This window comes from Empidonax traillii, unplaced genomic scaffold (assembly GCF_003031625.1).
Source record: "Empidonax traillii isolate 1590-97213 ecotype Southwest subspecies unplaced genomic scaffold, ASM303162v1 scaffold17:size2698205, whole genome shotgun sequence".
Taxonomy (NCBI): Eukaryota; Metazoa; Chordata; class Aves; order Passeriformes; family Tyrannidae; genus Empidonax; species Empidonax traillii.
In genome coordinates, this window is record NW_020955210.1 from 535860 (window position 1) to 557857 (window position 21998).

Here is a 21998-nt window from a genome sequence, read left to right on the forward strand (position 1 = left end):
GGAAAAAAACCTCTGTCACAACAACTTAGACTGCAAGACAGAAGAATTCTTAGTTTCCTAGCTGGGTGGAACCAAAGGTTTTGTTCCAAAGTACCATCCTCTAAGCAATGCATACCACACTTGTTTAGAACTGCTTATCAAAAGTATCTCTAGGTTGTGTTACAGCACCTTCATCGCACAGTATTGCCGGTACACACCGGCAGGCATGGCAGTGCCATACAGCTATCCAGAGGGGGTGTAGCCAACTTTGCACATTTTGTCAGCCAACACTACTGTGAGGTTAGTATGTGCATTGCAAAAAGTTCAGAAAAGGTGCATTTAGAACTAGGGATCCACTCTATGTGTCTGCATAGAAATCTTCAAGTCATGGTGTTTGATCCAAAACACATGGCAAAGAGCATCATTTTCCCCAATCAGTTAAATTTCAAACTACAAAGCTTGCTAGCAGCTGCTGACTCCTGACAACTCTAAATAGCTTTTGGTAAAGTCAGTTCCTGTTACTACATGTGCTTCGTAGGATGACCAGCACCGCCTTTATCAGCTATCAGCACTTGGACACTGCTCCCTCTCCAGTGCCACTGCCATCTACCACAGTCAGTTCACATCTGGGAAAACCATTTAACTGAAACAGCATCACAGTCACTACGGAAAAGCCACGCACATACAAGTCCTGTAATGACCCTTCATTTTAAGTCCTCACAGTTTTTTCCATACCTCAATCTAGCCACTTGTCCTAGGGATTTCTAAATGGTTGCAAGGTCACCTCCTGAACTCAGACAATCTGAGCTAACATTTTTTTGAACAGAATATGGACTCATCCACTTAGAAACCCCTGTGTCCCTATGAAACCACTCACAAATGCAAATCAAGGTTCCTCCACTTGCCCCACCTGTTCAAGGGAACCAAACTGGGTCAACATTCAAGCTGTATCGCTTCAGGTCCCCCGCAACTTTCACACTGAATACCAATTCACCTGCTTCAAACTCAAGATGTTTCCAGTTATTGTCACGTGATTTCTCATGCAAACTAAAATTTTATCTTGAACATTTCCATCATAGTCTTTGCTTATCCCAGCATTTCCTCAGGATTGACTTCAAAATTTAGCAAGTATAGTTTGAAAGGGGAGAAACTGCACATTGTTTTGTCAGCTTCAGAAAGGAGTGCACAAGCCCAGGAACTCACACCACATACAACAGACAGCTCAAAAAAAAAGTCATGCTTCTTTCCAGGGTATTTTTGGTACTTCCTTCTTGCATTTGCAGAGGAGGAACTGGCACATTTAATATTAATCTGTAACATTCCACGGTAAGTTTCTTCAGAACCAGAAATTCGGCCTTTTTGTTAATTACTGGGCAACAGAATCAAAAGCAACAGAGGAACCTGAAGAACTTGTTGAACAATTCAGGTTTTGAGAAAAGTTAAACAGTGACTTCAAGGAAAACATTGTTTCCTTCAGCTCCAGTGTACACAGGAGATACCATTGACACAAGTTTCCCATCACATTTGTTTATAATGTAATAACAAGTAACCTAACACTTTGGAAGATTAAATACATGTGTTGCATTCAAGTTATGCGCAGATCATAATTACTTAATTATATGTACAAATATTATTTCATTTGTAATTCTGAATTAATGCATACCATAAGCACGCTCTGCATTTTAACTGCTGGTTTTAGTTAGCCACAAGGTGGCAGAAATTTCAAAGTTAAAATAAAAAGATCATTGTGGGCTATTCCATGGGTTCGGTTTCGTTTGACCTACTATGACTAGGAAGGGGGAAGTATGCCACCAGATTAAAACCTTAAGAAAACCCAAATCCTTTTTCTATATGTGGGTAGAAAAGCAAAATTAAACCTATAGCATAATGCGTAATATAAATTTTAAAGGAAAAATATCTACAACCACTGATTAAGTAAGTAAAACATTATATTTTAAAGTTTATAGATTAAAATAAATTAAAATAGATTAAAAGTTATCTTGCTTATTGAAGATATAAGCAAGCATAAAATATGTGGCTTAAATTTCAAAAATACTAAATAAGTTATTTTAGGTATTTAGATGGTACTTTTTGCATGTTTGAAAGCAGCATTTAATTTTCTAATCTAAAAAAACACCTTTTTTCTGGTTAGCAGCTGCATTTTTCTATTTTTTTTCCCCTGTTATTTTGCTATGATTGTCCATTAAGAAACAGATACAAAAGAATGCACACTGTAAAAGGGTATTGCTAAAACATGGCTAAAAATCATTAAACAGTAACTGCCCTCCCCATTCAAATAAGTTTGCTCAATTTTTCCATTTCGTGAAGTTTTAAATTTATTCTTTTTCAAAGAGCAAGAAAAGTTGATGATAAAAATAGTTAATTGTGGTAAAGCACATAGTGCGGGGGAAAACAGACTTTCTTAAAAGTCAATGCTTAACTTATTGTTAAAGTGAGGATTAGAAGCAAAGCTGCATATGAATTCCAAAGTGCAAGTTAGATGACAATAACTAAATAAGATACTTACTGTCTAGCCTGGTCCTTATTGCCATATGTTACATTTACAACTGCAGTCTCCGTGTCAGTGTTCACTGGAAAGGAAAATGCAATAGAAAGAGGTTAAGTTCAGTGTGCACTCACTTCCCACTACAAATTTGAAAGCAACTTTAGAGTAGAGCTGTACCTTGCTCACAGTTCTCCACTGTTCCATACTGAGCTAACAAACTATCCAGCACCTGTAGGAGGCAAAAGAAATGACAGATTTAAATTTCAAAGCAGATTAACAAAACCAAAAACTCTGTAAAAACACCAAAATTGTAAAATAGCTGTATGAGAACACAGATCATTCAAGACAGTCACTCCAATAAGAAAGAAATGCTAACTATTCTGGGAAAAACAAGCATACATTGCTTGTATGCTGTTTCTCGTAACACAAAATATGCATTTGAAACCTCATTAATGTGAAAATACAGAACATAACTCCAAGAGATCGCACTTCACTGTATGTCCCAAACTTTGAAAATAAATCTCCAAGTCACCTGTTCTCAAAGTGGACTAAAGCATAAATAGAAAGAATTAAGAGAAGAGCAAATCTGGAGTGAAACTTTCTCCATGTATTCCAAGAACACAGATCTTTGTCGCTGTTTGGAGCTTTTGGGTTCTTTCCTCACAGCACACTTAGATCATACATAAAGATGTTATTTTCTTCCTTAGTGGGGTACTGCCTACAGAGAGAAGGTAACCAGAATAACCAGCACAACAAGAGCTGTTTCACAATTATTTTGACAGTTTTCCCATAGATTCATTCCAGAGGAACCACTCATAGCAGTATCTTCATCATTATTTTAAAGTAACAACTAATTTTTCTTACAGTAGAAAGCTAGGGAGAAATGGGTAAATGTGTATGACAAGGAACAAAAGAAAACTGCATGAAGTACTTTTATCTTGTATAATTTCCTTTATTCTAGTCAAATGAAGGATGAAGGGGGAAGAACACAGACCTTTGGGGGAAAATCAAGGTTTCGGAGTATTCCAGTAAAAGTATTAAAACACCCACGGTTGTACTGCTTCTAAAATTCATATGGTATATGTTTTTTCTTCCTGGTAAGAAATAATGTCACAGAAAACAGAGACTGTGGCAGTAACTAGCACAGGACACAAATACATCATTGTGGTGTTTTGAGTCCTAATGATTTGTATCAGAAACTAAACTGATTCTGGAGAAATTCATCATTTACACCAAGAAGTGAAAAAGTAAACTTGCAATCTCTTCTGTGACCAACCAAAGTGTCATTCTCCAGTTAGTCTCTAAAGCCAAAATGCCAGTAGGAAAGGGAGGAAACCCCTTCAGGAAAAGGAGGAAACAAGGACAGAAAGAAAGCAGTAGACATAAAAAAGCTTCTGTGCACTACACTTCCCTTCTCTATAACTAGCAACTGAGAGTGCACGAAACCTTAAAAATTTAAAATTTAGTCTATGCCCTCGTGAGATTAAAAATCCCAGTTTATAATCTATCAATGCATCATATACTTTGTATACATTTTACATATATACATTTTTAAGATAAGTTTGGGCATATAAACTGCAATTTAAAGATAATTTCCACTCTTTACCACCTACTAAAATTTAAACTGCACATAGACATTTCAAAGGTAATATTTCAGAACAGATATTTAAAAGGCAATGTGGTGCTCGCCAAGTTTAAGCAATGCATTACTGCTATTAACTGCAGAATTTCCCCATCCTTCTTGTAGAGACTCTAGTAAGTTTTCTTGGCAACTGTTTTGTTTTCATAGACAAGTTGTTAATTGTCCTCTCCTTCTACAAGTAGAGATTAGCCTAGTCTGAGAGTTTGCCTTTTCAGTTCCCTGAAAAATAATTTTTCTGCCACTCCTCAGATCTGACAATTGGAAACTAAGTGAACGTTTGCTCTGAAATTCACTAAATATTACTGCAGCAGAGATGCTCCAGGGGATTAAAATAAATTAAAAGTCTGTGGAAGATCCTTTTAAGACAATTAAAATGTTGGCACAGACGAGTGGGAGAGTTGTGAGGTCTTGCAGGTCTGCAGTTGTACCTCCACGCAAGCCAGGAGAGCCACCACATGCAATTAGAGGAAAGCCTTCTTCCACAGGCAGCTTAAATGATCCCTTGAAATCAGTGGGTGAACAGAATCTCAGGTGGGGTCAGGGGTTTAAAACAAGAAAAGTAGAGCAAGTCCCTGGCTTAGAGATCCATTCTGAGAAGTTTAGTTAAAACAGGATACCAAAGAGTTCCTTAGTCTGATAAAGCAATTCCTTTGTCCCTACAATATTCCAACAGCCATGCCGTATTACACAGCGAGTGTCCTACAATGTGAGCTAACATCTTTAGGTATTACTGCATTTGAACTGTGCTAACCACCAGTTAGCTCTTACCCACTCTGCCCCAAAGCTGCATCACTTCAAAACAACAGAATTTCATTATCACCCTTAATCATACAGGAAAAGAGCAAAGCTAGAATGCCAGAAGTTTCATGAGGGTTTGCTGGATAATGATTGATATTTTGTAAGGTATTTCTATATTTAAAGTCACCAGCTTCATCAAGAAAAGAAATACTTTAAATCTGAATTCACATAACTTTTCAAAGATACTACACTATCTCTAAAAACTGCTTTCAGCTGACTAGCCATCAGAAACATCTCAACACACTATTTTTGCATCTGCTCCAAGAAGCCTGAGAACTAAAAGGCTCCTTCCCTGCTAATGCTGAGGAGCAGCCCAGGATGGCACATTCAGCATTCCACTTCACGAGGAGTTCTCCACTTATGCTATTCCTTAATCCTCTTCTGAGTCATTTCAGTCAGAGACAGTGTCCATCTGGGCTTTAATCCAAGTGATTTGAGTTCCCATGTTCTTAGAAGAGTTGCTTTACCAAACAGATTTTGAGGAGTTTCCTCAAAGAATTTTTAACCGAAATAAGAAACAATCCTCTTTGGTCAAAGACACTTGCTCTCCACAGCACTGTCCTCAGCGGAAACTTGAATTTTCATCACCATCAGCCTCATGCAGTAAGATTTAAAGCATGATAAACACGACAGGGGTGTTTTAACTAGATTATAGTTAAAATACATTTGTAAGAAAGTTTCTGCAGCAGTTGAGGTGTAAGGAGCAAACTTGATGGGTGAGAACACTTTTAACAGAACCAGCTGATCCAGATGGGAGAAGTCATTGCAGCTGTATTGAAAGGCAGATCCTCTAGTGTAACTCACTTTCAAAACACAGAATTCAATCCTGCATGTCTTTCTGGCTTCACACGTATTTACTGCAACAGTCAGTTCCTATACACATCTTTCATTACTTCATATGTCTCTCTATCTTTTCCCTCTCCCCAAATTTTTTTCTCCCTAGCCCAAAGCCTCTATTTCTGCTGCGAAACAAACATGTTTTGTTTAAGCTGCTCTTCCGTAACACTCTTCATGTACAGCCTTGTTGGGCAATCAGAACAAAATTCTAAGCCAAGTTGGTGGTGCAGCAGCAATTCTGATGAGCAGCTGAAAAGTTTATTTGTACAAATATTTAATCTAAGCTAGGAAAAAAAGGTCTTTCCTTTTCTTTAGCTCTCCTTCTCGCAGTTGTCTAAATTGGGTCTCCTGCTCTTGTTATAGCACAGACGTCTCTCTCACAAAAAGCTGCAGTCTTATACTGTGGACTTTCATTCATCAGGCTCTAAAAGCCAATTCTGACTTCATTATAAACAGCATTACCCTACACCAAGACCCACAGATCGAGGCTGCTTTACATGGAAAAAAAGAAAGAAGGAAACATTACTTTTCAGTAAAGCCAAGAGCTTGATGCACACATTAAAATATCCCAGTTCTCACACAGATTTCACAGGTTTAGAAGTAGCACCTTTGAACAAATCATAGCAGTTGTTTTGTGCACTTTCAGAACAATCTATTTCATACACATCATCTTATAGTGCTGTAGGATTTCTGCTGTACACTGTAAGCAAATTAGTCTCAAGATATGTGGTCTGCTAGCACAGTTAACCATATTGTTTCTCTCTCACATGCGCTTCACAATGGGAACTTCACAGTGGTGCTGTGAAGAACCTGAAATTATTTTCTCCACTCATGTAGAGCAAATCCATTAGACCACCACCCTTGTTTCCATGACTCCTGTGCCACATTGACTGGGAGTTAATACCAGTCAACACAACTGAAATAATAAATAGCAGAGGCAAAAAGAGACAGGAGAGTTAGGGTCATTAAGTAAAAAAAAACACGTGGAAATATTTGCCTGCAAAGACTTTGAGTGTGTTGTGTGAATTAACAAAAACAAAAAACACAAACCAAAAAGACAGGTATCAGGCAACAATATGGGGAAAGAGAAGTAGTGTGTACACATGGCTTTTTGATTTAACAGAGAAGAGGTGGGGATGTAAGAAAACAAAAGAGCCAGATAAGGAAAGGAGAGTGTGACTGGGTAGAGAGCAATGCTGATATCATTCCAGATATCAAGTTTGGCTAAACCACTGATGCCATCTGCACACTTCAAGTACTTTCTTGGTATATTAAAGTCTGAAAAAAAAAAAAGTCATAATGCAATTTCAGTTAATTATATTAATGGAGCCCAACTAGTCTGATGTGGCTCCCCCACCAGTCCCTGGTGTATTAGAATGTTCTGTGCTGCAGGAGCAGACCACGCATTTTGTGCCTCTGAGGTGTGAAATTACCTCATCAGAGATGCTACTCTTGCAGCCTCACCAGCTGCCAATGACTGACCGTGGCAGAAAGGTTCTTAAAAGTTCCTTCAATTTGGCTTCATCTTTTTCTTGGTGAAAGTCATATGCCCAACAAGTGGCCCAGCTAGCATGGCTTTACAAGGAAAATTAAATATGAAGAAGCCCCTAACAAATCCTTGAGGAAGCAGTCAATTTTGAAAGGTTTAATTGGGTAACACTGCATTGCTTGCATGGAGGCTGAGGTGGACAGGTGAGCTTGGCTCCAAGTTGCCCAGAGCACCTCCCAGTCCAGGCAGCCTGTCTGGACTACTGCCACCCATCCAGAGCCCAAACAGAGCAACTTTGCCCATTTTCACCAAAAAGGAGAGTATGTTGGTTCTTTGTAAAGGCAGAGCAGCATGGACACGGAGTATCCAATCCAGCACATGGTCTGCAGGGACACAGTTATTTCTCCAAAACCTTATGAAGGCATTTGAATAGGCAAAGCCAGTCTGCAATGGCTCAATGCATTGCAGCATGTGGTGATGGTGTTTTTCATCTTGTAGGCCCTCCAATACCCAGTTTACTGTCTCATGAAACCATTACCATAGTCTGGAAGAATCAGAAAAATAAGCCTGGAAGCTGCTGAAGTCATTGTTTGCACACACCAGAAAGGCAGCGCCTGAAAACAATAACTCTGGCTTATTTACCACATCCCATACAAACCCTGGAGTGAATTCTTCTCCTGGGAACTTACAGTTATATCCAAATGTTCAAAACTAATAATAAGTTTACCCTATAATACAATTCTGTTTAGGTGGCATTACCAGGGTTTTAAGAATGTAATGCTGAACCACAGAGAACAAAGACAAAATTGTCAAAGGGACTACTAATTGAGTGACCAATTTGGACACCAAGGGCTTGATTTTCCATAGTGCTCAGCACGTCTGCCTGTTCAAAGGGCAGCTTCAAAGCCACTTTTGGTAGCAAGGAGAACGCAGCACTTCTGCAAGACCTCTGGCTCATCACGAGACAAGCTGAAGACAAGGCACACACTTAGCTAATAGTGACTTCTGCTTAAGGAGTTAGCACAGCACCAGAGACCAGAACGTGCAGGATTCAGTTTGCCATGGCAACATTCAATTCCCCTAACCAAAAGGGTCTGCCTTCCTGAAAGTCCTCAACTTGCTACAAAATTAAGAAAGCATGTGGTGAGTAAACTGGGTCACAACTCTTACAAGACTAATCATCTTCACTGCACAGGCTGGACTTGTGACAGCAGAGCCATCCTCTGGTTTGAGCCAGTGTCTCTCCCTGCACTGCAAAGAGCAAACACAGGTCCCTAGTTACCTTGCTCTCATTATCGAACATCTAAAATGCTCATACAAAAAAACTGTGGTAAGATGACGTGAACTATCACAATTTTGGTATTTCAAATTAACCAAAAATTAGACAGCAACTAAAAACAGGTCTCAAGAGCATCACATGCAACCATGACTACAACTGTTGTAACTAACTCCACATACCACATATGTTTCTAAGTATTTCCAGATAGTACTGCTGGACCATTTAAATTTTTATATACATACACATCCACCCACCCTGTGTATATAAAATAAAACAGGTAACAGAAAGAGAGTGGAGTAAATGCTTTAAAACCACACTGGTGTTCAAGAACAACATTTAGAAGAACCTGCCTTGAATCTGCTAAGTCAAAAATTGCTTGAAGTACAATTTACATGATTTACCAGTGGAAGAAGATTGGCTTCTAAAAAAAAAATTTAAGGAATCCAACAAGTATAAGCAACATGGTAAATCATTACAGATCAACATCAGCACCAGAACTCCCTCTCCCTTTTTTATATAAAAATTCACACGAGGGAAAAATTCATAGAGAATATTCTAATGAAACCCTGAAAATAGAAGAAATTGAAAAAGAAATTTTTAGGCTACAAAATTAGCCCAGGTACTGAATACAGCACACAAAAATTCTCTGTGCTTTCATGTTCCCACATTACACCAGAAACTGGAAATAGTTTCTTAAATGTGTGATGGGGGGAAAGATTGGTGTGCATTACACTAAGGAGGTGTGTGAAAGAGGGAGGGGGAATCATAGTATCTAGGCTGATAAATAGCATTAAATGGTCTGCAAGGCTAAAAAAAAGTACTTGAGAAATGTAAGAGAAAGGCAAAAAAATGCCACTTATTGGATGCATGGGTGGCCTCCTTCACAAAGAGATTAAAGGGAACAGGATAATTCATTTTGGAAAGGAGTGAGAGGGAATATGATACAGGTATTATGAAATAACGAATCATGTAGAGATGGCCAAATTGGCAGATTCTATTCACCCTTCATGTAAATTAAATGAAAACAAGTTTGAAAACACAGAAATAAGTATTTATGCAACATTATCTGAACACCATTAAGCACTGCACAATATCTGCTACCATACTTCATTAATCTCTCGTCTCTTTACACTAAAGGTGTAACTTCAAGAGCAGCTTCAGACAACGCTGGAGTTTATGAACCAGGTTTGCACTAGTGCAAGTGCTCCTGATTCAGTATCCATTCTTATTTCCTGAAAATTAAAAATCATTGTCACACAGATTGGTCCTTAAAGGAGGAACTGCTGTTTTATGTGGCTAATCCCCTTTCCCAGAATCTCTGCGTGGGCACTGTTGGGGCCCCGTCCTCCTCAGGCAGACGGGCTACCAGGACACTTCTGTGGCTCGGCATGAGGGAAGGATCACATGCTGGGCTGGCAGATGGGTGTTGTGAAACGTAGTAGGATGCAGCAGCAACACTAGTGTTCATCTGCCTCCTCTTGCACTGAGGCGGCCAGTTTAAGTGGAAACACTTGTCACTACTTCTACGATCTCATTTGTAGTTTGCCAAAGGGAAGGAAAAAAAAAAGCTATAAAAGCATTACTATCCAGTGAACACCCACTGCCCAGCTCTGATTAAATGATAGACTAACACAAAAGCAAAGCGAGCCAGCAAATTTTTAAAGAATGTTCGGAAAAGATGCTGGGATAAAGGATGATTTTTCTGCTTTACTCACAGCACTGTACCAAAATGCAATTGGTGCCTTATAGGCAGTTTCAACACTTTGCTGTGGAGGCATCGGGGCACCGGTCTCCGTCAAGAAGACGACGTCCCAGCCCCACAGTGAGAGCTGCAGCGTCCTGCTCCATGCTACGAAAGCTAGAACAGAAACGGTTATGTTTTTTTCCTTTCCCCTTCAGCCTTTTGGTCTTCTCAATTTTGCTAACTCCATGTCATTAGAGAAAAAGTGTTCTTTTTAACTGCAAAATTTATTAGGGAAAATCATATTTCTCCTATATGCTTTACTCTCTTCTGTGTGTGTGCGCACGAAAATAGCGCTTTTAAAAGCTATTTTCTGTAGCTATTTAAAAGTCTTGATGCAACTTCATTGCTGCTCTACAAGGCTAGTGCTAGCCTGATATTTTTAGTTTCAGCATAATAATAGTTTGTTCATTTTAAAAATGCCTTCTGTAAAGCTGGAATCCTGCAATTATAACGTATCTGCCAGACAAAAAAAAAAAATCAATTTTCAGACCATCTTTTAGAATCAACAATTACAAATTCCAAGAAATCCCTCCACCAGAGCACAGGCATAATTCAAGAAAAGGCTACATGTATGAAAAGCGTTCCCTCTGGTAGAGGTATGACAATGCATTATAGAAACAAGGCCAAGTCAGTGCTTGATAACAGGGAAATCTTTCCTGGAAAGGTTGTCCCATAATTTAATATTAAGAATTTCCTCTAAGATCTGTTTGTAACTATCCAAAAATGATAGAGGGAATAACAGAGGCAAATTCTGTAAAATGGATTTAGTTCACAGATTAGTGCAGATAAAGAAGAAGTATATTAGAACTCAGATGGAGATCACATCTGAAACATACCTCTATTGTGCACAAGATGCAAGATGACAAGCTTTCAGAAAAAACAATTCTTAACAATCACTTCATGAATATCTTCAATCTCTTTATAACCAGGAAAAATGATAAAAAAATTGAAGCATTTTTCTGGAGTTATGAGGTTCCCCTTTTTAAAATGGTCACCCATAAGATGCATGCCACGCCTTTGGCTTCACAGCAGTCCTAAGAATGCACAGCACTGCTATGGACCAGGCACACCAGGTTTGGCCTCTAAACAGTAATGTTCTGAAATATGAGAGACTACTGAAGGGAGGGAATAGTTATCTATATTTACTAAGGCTTACAGACATGTTGCTGCATATTCTTATACAAAGCTTTCCTTCAACCTATCAGTGCATGTCACTTGCCTCATCTCCCTAGTTATCTTGCTGGCACAACAAAACTCCTGTACCTGAATGCAGAACCACCAGTAGCAGTCTCATAACTCACAAGGCAGCCCAGTTACTCGAGTAGTTTCAACAGCTACACCTGAAATTGCAAAAGACATCCCCACAATTTTTTTTTTTTAACCCACCTCTCCTGTTTTGTATGGTAATTTCCAGGGAGAGGGAAGCAAAGAGGACAACCTTGTCTAGTCCCTGCTGTGGGGATCAAGCAATGAAAAAAGTAGGGGAGGTTTTACTGAGACTCAAGAACTCAAGCCTGGGATCAAATAGGAGCAAAAGTTACATACATTTTAGGATTGATCAGGGTAGAACAAGTACTCTACCTTCAAGTGCTTGAGTTACTTCAGCTGCAGAATTGAATTGAAATAAAGCAAAGATCTCCACAGTGCTAACACAGAGGTGAGAGCTTTGCAAACAACAGCAGCAACTATGTGCTGTCAAAGCCTTCAGACTGCAAAAACATGAACCTTGATGCAAAGGGGAAATAATTTTGAGTGCAGAAAATTTCTTTAGTAAAACACATTATCTAGCAGCTACCTAACTATTCAGATAGTAATAAAAATTAAAGTGTATATATATTTTCAACATTCAAAACCAAGTTACTCAAACCTCTCTTAAGTTAAAGGGATATTACTAAGAAATTCTCTTAAACACAGATTTACCAAGATCCATAAGACTTCCAAGTCTACCTTAAAGAATATCAACATTAAGGCCAACTCATGCACTAATCTGAAAACTAAGGTTTAAGAGGATGTTTACAAATAGCCACAAACTTTTGAATGCAATTATCTAAAGTAGAAATTAAGACTGCAAGCGATGCACTATGCTAATACAATTTGACCTATATATACCCAAACAAAACAATTCAGAGTGTGAATGCTAAGTGCTAACTGACAGCTTATAGACTATAAATTACTTTCAAGAGTCAGTTTTGAAGGAGAGTAGAATGACAAGCAAGATGACTGGAACAATTCAAGGAGAATGGTCATAGCTAAATGATTTAATTACACCTAGACTGTAAGACTGATCTATTTCCATCTACTTGCATTCAGAGCCCTATACAAAGAGGTGAAAGAGTTTTCCATTTGCAGCCTTGCAGGATGCATTCAGTAACCATCAAGTTCCCAGCTCTGAAGTTTATTGTTCAGCCTCATCATTAATAAAACTAGAATACATTCTTCCTTATTATAAAGGGAAAACAAAAGAGAGACAATCACAAAGGAAACAAGTTTACACCATTCCACTCACTCTGCAGTTGTACAGACCTGAAAACCAAAATACCCTCATTCCTCACAAGCATTGGAATTCATAGAGGAAAGAGGGAATATTAAATAACATGGATATTATATGTTTTTCGGTTGTTGTTCCTTTATTCAAAAATAATTGCTTGCTCAGAACATCATTAATCGTCTGCTATTCCTCAGACTTATGAAAAGTAGAAGAAATCAAATACAGCACAATAGAGGTCTGCTCTATTCTTACTGGCCTACAGGAAAGTTTAGACTCAAGTATCTGTCTTATATTTTGTACCTAAATTTTAAATTCAACTACTCCTTTCTGCTGAACGCACCAGGCTCTAAAAAACAGCAGCTAAAAAAACAGTAGAGCTGTTCTTTGCTAAATTCATCCTTGTGCCAGCATCTGAGCACTTTGGTAACATCAGATGCTAGACTGATATTTCCAGTTTTGAGAAAAACCAACACAAACTTGCTATTTTACAGAAACCTGGACACTTAATTTGGATGCAAACTCTTTCTTATGCTCTGAATCAGGCACTGCAAGTACTTGAATAAATGGTTCTAGTCGTGTTTCACTGTTGTTCCATAAGTAGATGCACAAGCTGTCCTCTGCTAAAAGTACTTTAACTCTCTACAGCAATAGTTCCCTGAACATTAATCAAAACCATCTGTAGTAGTAATAAATTAAGAGTAAAGGTGAAGAATACTGCAAAGCATGGAGAAGTTGTATGCCTATTACCAGTTTCACATTTACTGTACAATAAACTATCTTCCCTTGTCAAAATAACTCCCTCTCCTTAAGCTTAAAATTTAAATTTTTTGACATTTAAAAAGCCAGCACTGTTTAAAATAAGGGAAGTGGGAGTGTAAATCCCCAGTATACGCCTGTATGAATGCACACTTCATTCTGATTTTTCACTGATTCATAGCTAAAATACTCAGCCCAACAGAAGGGGAACTAGATTTTTAGGCACAGAGGGAAAGAGTACTTCAGTGCTTTGCTATTGACATGGAAAGAAAGAGGAGGTGTTGTAAGAGGAACTAAGAAATCTTGGTTATTCGCCTGTTGAATATTTAGGGAGCTGCAGCTCTTCAATCCCTGTTCATGGCATCTGGATGAGAATGAAACGTGCTACTTGGAACCGAGCATGGCAAGTAGATGCTGAGAGCAGTAGTAGGAGACTGCTAGAGCAGGGGAAAATTTTATTTCCAACCATTACCAGCACTCACCTCTCACATTAGATCAGCAACTGTGTGTAACAGTCAGCAAAAAAAGAGGGTGGCCCAAAGAGCTTCCAAGTGTAGGCAATGGGTGCCTGGGTATCAAAATAAAGAATAGGCAGCCCAAGTGCTGAAGGAAATGTAACCCAGCTGGGAGGCTGGGGAGGTCATGAATGGACCCAACTACCCAAGGTCGAGTCATTGCCCAGTCTTCTGGGGATGGAGGCAAAAAGTGAGACAGGAGCATTCAGCAGAGATTTCACAGGGAACACGATCTATGCCTTGTAGAAAAGGACATGGGTGAAGTCTTCAGCTGTCGCAGAAGTAATAAGTACTAGAGATGCTTGTAAAATATGAGGGGTATCATAAAAGTTCTCAAAAAAAAAAAAAAATCTGTACAACAGACTTTAGGGATAAGCAGCATCACAACCAAATCAGAGAAGGGAGCAGATAGGAACATCAGCATCCCAGGTCAGTGACCACTCAAAACCAGCTTCTGAGTGCAAGGGAACATAGGACGAACATAAAAGAGAGGTAGAGACACGCAGTAGCAGAAACCTCAGAAGTCACCTAATACACACTCCCTTACAACCACATACTATCACACTCCCCCGTCCCCATGCTTGGTTTCAGGGAGATGGAAACAGCTCGGCATGCAGAAGCAATCATATACAAGAAGCCTTGAGGCCAGAAAGCATGAGACTACACTGATGACATGATTTTCATCAACCAGATACTTGAAAGGGAGAAAATCAAAAGCATGACAGAGACCTTTTAAGCAAGCATGGCAGAGCTGTGCTCAGCATAGAGATGCTCCAAGACAGTCTTCACACATGAGTCAACTGAATAAAGCTGGGCCTGTTGCACATATTCTACTATAAAGACAGGTTCTTAAATTATGAATAATGAACATGAGTCGCATACAGCACAGCATCCCCAAAGAGATGAGAAATCGTTATAATGCCAAAAAAACCAAACAGAACCCCAAACCAGAAAGTAAACTTCCCAGTAAGCAATGAGAATATGTCGGAAGCTCTAAATAAAGCATGGACACTGAATATGGAGAACAAGTTTCTGAGACAGCACAGCTCTACAAATGGCACCTTTCTGCTAACTTACTGCTCCAAACTGCAAGGCAGGTGGAGAAAGCTGAGGGCTTCCCTTTTTTTTTTCCACTTAAAAAAAGAAAGTGTTCTACCTATCAGGGACCTTTTACCAACATTTAAGGTCTTTAAGCAAATCTGAGAGGTTCAGACTAAGAGGCTGACATATTGTCCCCTCCAGGACATCACAATGTCTCTGGCAGCAGGACTGACAACACTAGAAGAATTGCTGCCAGGCACAGAGGCAAGCTTAGAAACCTGAACACCCTTGGCTAGAATTTGAAGTCTAAACACTCTATACCACCCCAAAAATACATGCAAGCATTTGGCCATTCTTCCACATAGCAACAGTAAAATCGCTTTTCCCTCTGCTTACTTGAGAGCATGCTTAACTTTCAAACCAGCATAAATAGTAAGCTCAGCTATGGCAGAAAAAAATAAAATTATGGGATGGGGTAACATGGCTGAGTGTGCTGCAGCAGCCTGTGGAAAGCAATACCCCATGAGGTCTGGCAGCAGATCAAGGGCAGTCACTTCAGCTGCTTTTCAGATTATATAGCTTTGTGAAATGATTTTGGTAATATTCTGCCTTCTAAAAACCTCTCTATGGAAAGTGGTCTTTTCCAGTCCCTTATTGTTGAGCTTTTACCCACCAGTGCACAATGTGCTACTGTAGTTGTGCTGGCTACCATGCCAGCAGCACAGTAGTGGTGCATGCTGCTGAACCAATGAGACCAGCCCAGAACATGAGGAATGTCTCCCTTTCCAGCCTCCTCTTTAATTTTAGTGCTCACACAGCCCTGCTGCCAGGGCAGGCCATGCCAGGCCAATATTTGATTTGTAAACAGACACTCCAACATGCTCATCTTAGCTGCAGGCTCCAAGTTATCTGATGCTATTCCCAACTAGCACGCAGGAAGATTTCTGTGTGTAACCTTATCCGCAATGGTGTGCTTTCACAAGAAAGAGGCAGACAGTTAAGTATATTTTGGTTATTATATTGGTTTTTCCTCAAAGAAGGGGGGGGGGGGGGGGGGGGAGACCCAACCCAGACCTTCCCTTTGTCACCCTCCAGCCTGGGTTCTGGGGTGTTCAGGAACAAAAGCGCAGTTAAGGCAGAAACACTTTGCCTCTGCACACTAAAACATGCACAGGGTGTGTCCTTTTTATGTTTAATAAAGGCTCTTGTGATTTCCAATATGATAAAGGAATCACCTCAGGGTTAACGCTCTGAAAATATGAATAGAAGGTGATCAGGAAACATACAGTTTCATTCCTTCCATTGTCTTCCACCAGTACTGTGTAGGGCACCACTTAACCTCTATCAGCAGTGGCTATCACAGAGCAGTTCCTGAAGTGTACACTAGGCCCTATCACAGATCAAGTTTACTTTTAAAAATTACCTTGGACCCACCTTTCTCTGGTAGCTATTTAGATACAGAGTCTCAGATACCCAATTTCAGTCAAATGGAGTCTTCTGAGGTTAAACTTATAAAAGTGTTCCATTTATGTTCATTCCTGCATGCTCGGAGACAGACAAGACATACTTCACTTTTGGTTTGCCTGGATTTTTTTTCTTGAGCCTTTCAGAAGAATAATCACAAGAACAGACATCCACAGAAATGTCAGCAGCTTATTTCCAGATGAGAAAAAGACCAGGCCTTCTGGACTGATGGACCAACTGCTCCACTCTCATCCATCATTCCCTTGAAGTCACCTCAATGCTAGCTTGTAGTGCTTCTTTTGTTTCTTTCTTCTGTGAGTTTTGCCTAAAACTCAAGGGCACAAGTTTTCCTTCAATACATTTACAAGAAGAGCAGGGGATCATATATGAAGGAATCTAATATGAGATAACCAAGCATAACAAGAAGCTCAAAAGGTAGCAATGTGCTTTCTGAGGGAAACCAGAAATCATTCATTCCTTTGCTCTTCCCCCCCACCCCTACCTCTTTTCTCTCTTTTTTTTTTTTTTAAACAGAAAAGCAAAAGTTAGCTCAATAAGTTTTTTTTCCCCAGTATCTCACTAAAGAAGAAATGTGCATATGCCACTAATAGAGAACCTACGTCTCTGAAGAATGATGCCTGTATAAGACTAAGTTCCTCACTGTTTGCGTTGTGTTGAAACTCCTGGTAAAATCTTCAGTGCTTATGGTATTTTTATACCTTCACACACAAAAAAAATCAGGAAATAACTCAAGAGATCTCTGTTCAAATTCTGGGAAAAGGAAGCCTGATTTATCTGCACTCTGACTGCCTCTGTGACTACGTGCTACATAAATAATCAGTCTTTAATTTTTAAAAAAGTCAACAAATAAGCATTACCCACTTCCTCTCATCTGTTTCTTGTTACAGTGTAGGTACCAATGCCTTCAGCTGGCTTTTCATCACGGGAGAAATGCTAAAGGCAGGCTTTAACAGAAGAATATGAAGTCAGTGAAGATACTTGTCATATTAACCATGTTAGCACATACTCCTAGAAACCTCTTATAAAAACATTTAGATTGGTTTTCTGCAGTTGACAGACATAAGTCTTAGAAAATCCATCCCCAGGATAATTTAAAGAGTTTGTTCACAGAAGTGGTCCAGCCCCCCATTTCTCTCTGCACTCCTGCATAGGTCTTCAGTACCACTGCTATAGATGTGGATTACAGCTGCTTGGGCTTGAATACGTGCAGCTGACTATATACTTCTTCTAGGAGTTTAAATAGCTTCCTTCCACTGTGTACAAATGCATATCTACACACACAACATAGTATACATATTCATCCATATCCCTCCCACTTGCAGGATAGCAGGGCTCAGCACAGAAGAACAAGCTGATATGAAGCTGCTTCAGGTTGTGGGATGTGTACACAGCACACACATCTCAAAAGAGCCCCGCACAGCAGCAGCAGAAGCAGCAGATGAATAATGGTCACTTCACTCCTAGTTGGTTCATTTAAAAAGTGACATCCCGAAGTCAGTAGGACGTATGGAATACTGTTTACTAAAGTCAGCATCTTGCCATAGCATTATGTGTTTATTAAGATAAATTCAGTTCAAGTTGACCTCCTAAAGGTATTCAAAACTAAATACTCCTCAGGTAAAACAGAAAAATACATGACTAGATCTCACATCAACAGCTGAGAGCAAGTCTACCAGGAACAGTTTTAAAATGACAGAAACACCAAAAATTACTAATTTAGGAAAAGGTGTACAGTAGCCCCACACACTGGCAGGCTTCTTGTGCATCTTACTTTGAGACAAAAACCCTGTACTCTGAGCCCTGAATCCTGTACACGTCCCCTTATCTTAACATTGAGGTTTCTGTGGTGTTTTCCCCACACAAACACTATCTCAAAGAGGACAATGTCAATATGGACACACTGAAAGTTACATGGAAAGGTTATAGACTAAGTGCTTTCAATGACCTTCTGTATCTGCTGAAATCCAGTCAATTCAACCACCACTGTTCACATCACAGTAGAACTGCAGCTGAAGACCAGGTCTACAACCTGCCTCATGACAGCACAGCTACCTGGTGTCAGAACCGAGACTGGACTGATGAATTAGATCCTTGACTGAAGTTGGCTTTGACTTCTGGTGTGGCCCATAAATTCTGAAAACAGCTATATGAAACACCATTATTAGAGCTATTAAAGGTCTAAAAAAGTCATTTTACCCATCATAAAGTACAATCAGCTACATCTCAGCAATCTCAAGCCAGTGTTTGAGTCTGTACCACTGGAGTACAGATGACTTTTAGACACCCACCACTACAGACACCCTTCCCATATCACCACAGACTTTATACTTATTAAAACTTCTACCATTTCACAGCAGATAAGAGATTTTATGCACTTGAAGACTTCCATCTTCACAGAGGGTAGCAAAAATACTTAATGACCTTCCCTGGAGGTCAGGTTTTACTTGTCCTGTCAGAGATGCCTTCAAAGTGGTCCACTTTGAATACTTCTTAGAATGGCACACAAAGAGCAAACCTAGAGCTCCAGAGGGACTTGGCTAAAGAGACCAATGTGACAGAAGTAGCTGAGAAGAGGATATTCACCTCAAAGAAGATGGTAGTGTGAAGTAAGGGGAAATACCTACAGCCATTCCACTCAGCACTGGGAAAATATCATTCATTAAGACTCTTGTCTCTACAAATATAACTTGATATATCAGTAACTGGTTTAGGGTAAGCCTACATTCACCAAATCACTGAATAAATTTCACTTTTAGGTCATCCAAGATACTTCAGAAAGTGAACGTTTAGAATCTTCATCATTCTCTGTTGCTTTAGAAACAGTACCAAGGTGTTTGCAAGCTCCTTAGTTTCATTCTCAGTTTGAGACAACTACGAAGAGGCAAGTTATGCAGCATTAAAAGACAGAAATGGGGTTGTAAAGCAAAACATGATTTGTTAATACAAATCTGTACATGAGTGCATAAGCACAAGACATCAGCATCCATCTATTATACAGTTCACGTACTGGAAGAGCAAACGTACATCTGTGTAAACACACTTTTCCTTAAAATACAAAATATGTAAGGAGAAAAAGCAATATTACAAGAACTTATTTTGCCCCCTTTTATTTTTTCCAAATCTTCTTTCTATTGCACTCTTAAATGGAAATGGAAAGCATTGTAGAAGTAGTATCAAGTAGGTGTGCAGTGGTTTGAAGAAAAAGGGAAAACAAAGCTCTAGACCAGGTGAATGCTAAGGTTACATAGAGCTGACCACACTGTAAGTAGTAAAGATTTGGGTTATCGGTTTGTAGGTTGAAGGGTTTTTGCATTTAGTTTTTTGCCCCCCCCCCTTTTTTTTAAGAATCTATAAAAATGGCACTGGGGGTTGACCATAAAAAGCTTAGCACTCAGAGTACTGCAGAACACGAAGTGTCAACACGTTTACCACTTGTGCCACGAACACAACAGGCAACAAGTTGTGTAACCTGAGTTCGTAACAGAGGTGTACCAAGATACAATAGCACAAACTACAAAATCCATTAATGCTTAACCATAATCAGCTTTGAAAAATAAAGTTATTATTAAATTTGCTTTAAAAAGTTTAAGGAAATCTTGTAATCCCAGCTTTAAAGCTATAAAAAGCTTTAATTGCAATATGCAAGTACACATCACCAGCACATGACCTGCAACAAGAGCTATGAGAATACCAGGCAGGAAACTATCTGTATGTCTGTCCTTCATCTGTTACACCATGAGGAAAGAGCAAACATTTACTCTAAACCTTTCAATTAAACATTCATTTTCTAACCATTAGAGAGAAGACAAATAGTTTAAGTTCTGGAGTTACCAACTGCAAGCTTAACTAGAACCATAATTACAAAATTCCAAGTGGTAAATTATGCACAGAGAGGTTGAAATATTCTGTTTTCCCATGTAAAATACAATCACCTCTTCACCCTGTCCAGTAATAATAAAACTGAATAAATGCTCCATTGTGTATACCTCTAAATTACCCCATGACAAGTATAAGTTGTGCTGTAACAGTGGTTACAAACCACCAATCAGATCAAAAAACCCACATAGTTTTCCAACTTGGATGTAAAAACTTAGATTCCTTAACCCAGAATAAGTCAGCAGAAAAGTTCAGCACCCCTACCATTCCCAGCAGATTCAGTAAATATTCCAGATCCTCAAAAGGAGTGGGTCCAATCTTACTTATTTTGCTTTAGGAAACAATCCTTCACAACAGGTATATGGGGATTTCTTCTTTTTCACCTGTCGGCTGCTAGGTAGAGAAAAGTTGCAAAGTTCTCTACTAGGCATCACCAAGAAGAATTGTATCTGTGCAACCTTTAAATCTGCAGGCAACTATACGAGCAGCACTTGCACACAGCTCCGAGTCTAATAATGAGGACGCAGTTGTAAATCTGGTATGAACCAGACCACGTGAGGATACGGCCATCTGTACAACGACTGCAACGCACGTTACTGGTGCAGCGCGTGGTGTTCTTCCCTCATTAAAAACACCAGCGCAAAACCATATATGTGAAGCACATGCCTGTTTACAACAATAACTTCCCCAGAAAAGCTCAGAAGACCGCAAAGCTGGCGACAAGATAGAGCAGTTCAGCCTCACGCAGCTGTGTGAAGTGTCATGAGAATGAGCTCATGCCCTGCAACGCTCGTCCGTGCCGAGGAGGCTGCGCTCACAGCTCACACGAGCAAAACCAGACCCCAGGGCTTCCCACGCAGGAGCACCTGGTACTGGTTGTGGCAGGCAGAGCTTCATTTTGCCTGCACACCTCAGAGCGGTGAGAAGCAAGAATGCATGCCTTGCAACCAAGAGAGAGGAAGGAAAAAGTCTGAGGCGAGAGTCAGACGTGTGCCTGCAGCTTCACCAGCAGCAGCCCATGTTCTCCTGCATGGCAGCTCCACGCTGCAGCTCCAGTCAAGCCGGGGGGTCCCAATGCCAAGAGCCATGGCAGCCACTGACACTGGGTCGAGAGGATGGAGAGGGTGGCTGGCCTCAAATCTCACCGAGTGAGCCCAGCTGCTGATTACAAAGCAGCTGTACAGCCACCCCAGCAAGGCTGTCAACCTGTTGGGTCCCAACAGAAGACCTTTCACCCACAGATTTTTTTTTTTTTAAAGCTGTGTTTCTTCTCCTTTATAGATTGCTGCTTATGAGCTGTGAAAGACTGCAGCGAATGATATATTTTCATGAATCATGAGTCACGTTCCTCCCCTTTTCTTTGTCCCAGCCATACGACATTTCTGCATCTGATTCAAAAATGCAGGGGCATGCATTTCTCTCATACAACGAGGTTTTCAGAATTATTCATGATTTAGAAATGCACAGTTTAATTTGTACTGCTTTATAGTCTGGTCTCTGTCTTTTAATGCTGTGTAACTTGTACTTTATAGTGGTTCAAGCTGGGAAAGAAACTAATCGCAG

The 21998-nt window shown here is 39.7% G+C and overlaps 1 protein-coding gene across 2 annotated transcripts in view; it reads right to left on the bottom strand.

Moving 5' to 3' along the window:
* IGF2BP3 (insulin like growth factor 2 mRNA binding protein 3) overlaps window positions 1–21998 on the bottom strand; it is a 114192-nt gene that overhangs the window by 40223 nt on the left and 51971 nt on the right. For both annotated transcript variants that reach the window (XM_027895851.1, XM_027895844.1), the window contains 2 exons: window positions 2663–2714; window positions 2507–2570 (listed from right to left, as the gene is read on the bottom strand). In XM_027895851.1, coding sequence (XP_027751652.1) covers window positions 2507–2570; window positions 2663–2714 — 116 coding nt within the window. The remainder of the gene's footprint in view (window positions 1–2506; window positions 2571–2662; window positions 2715–21998) is intronic.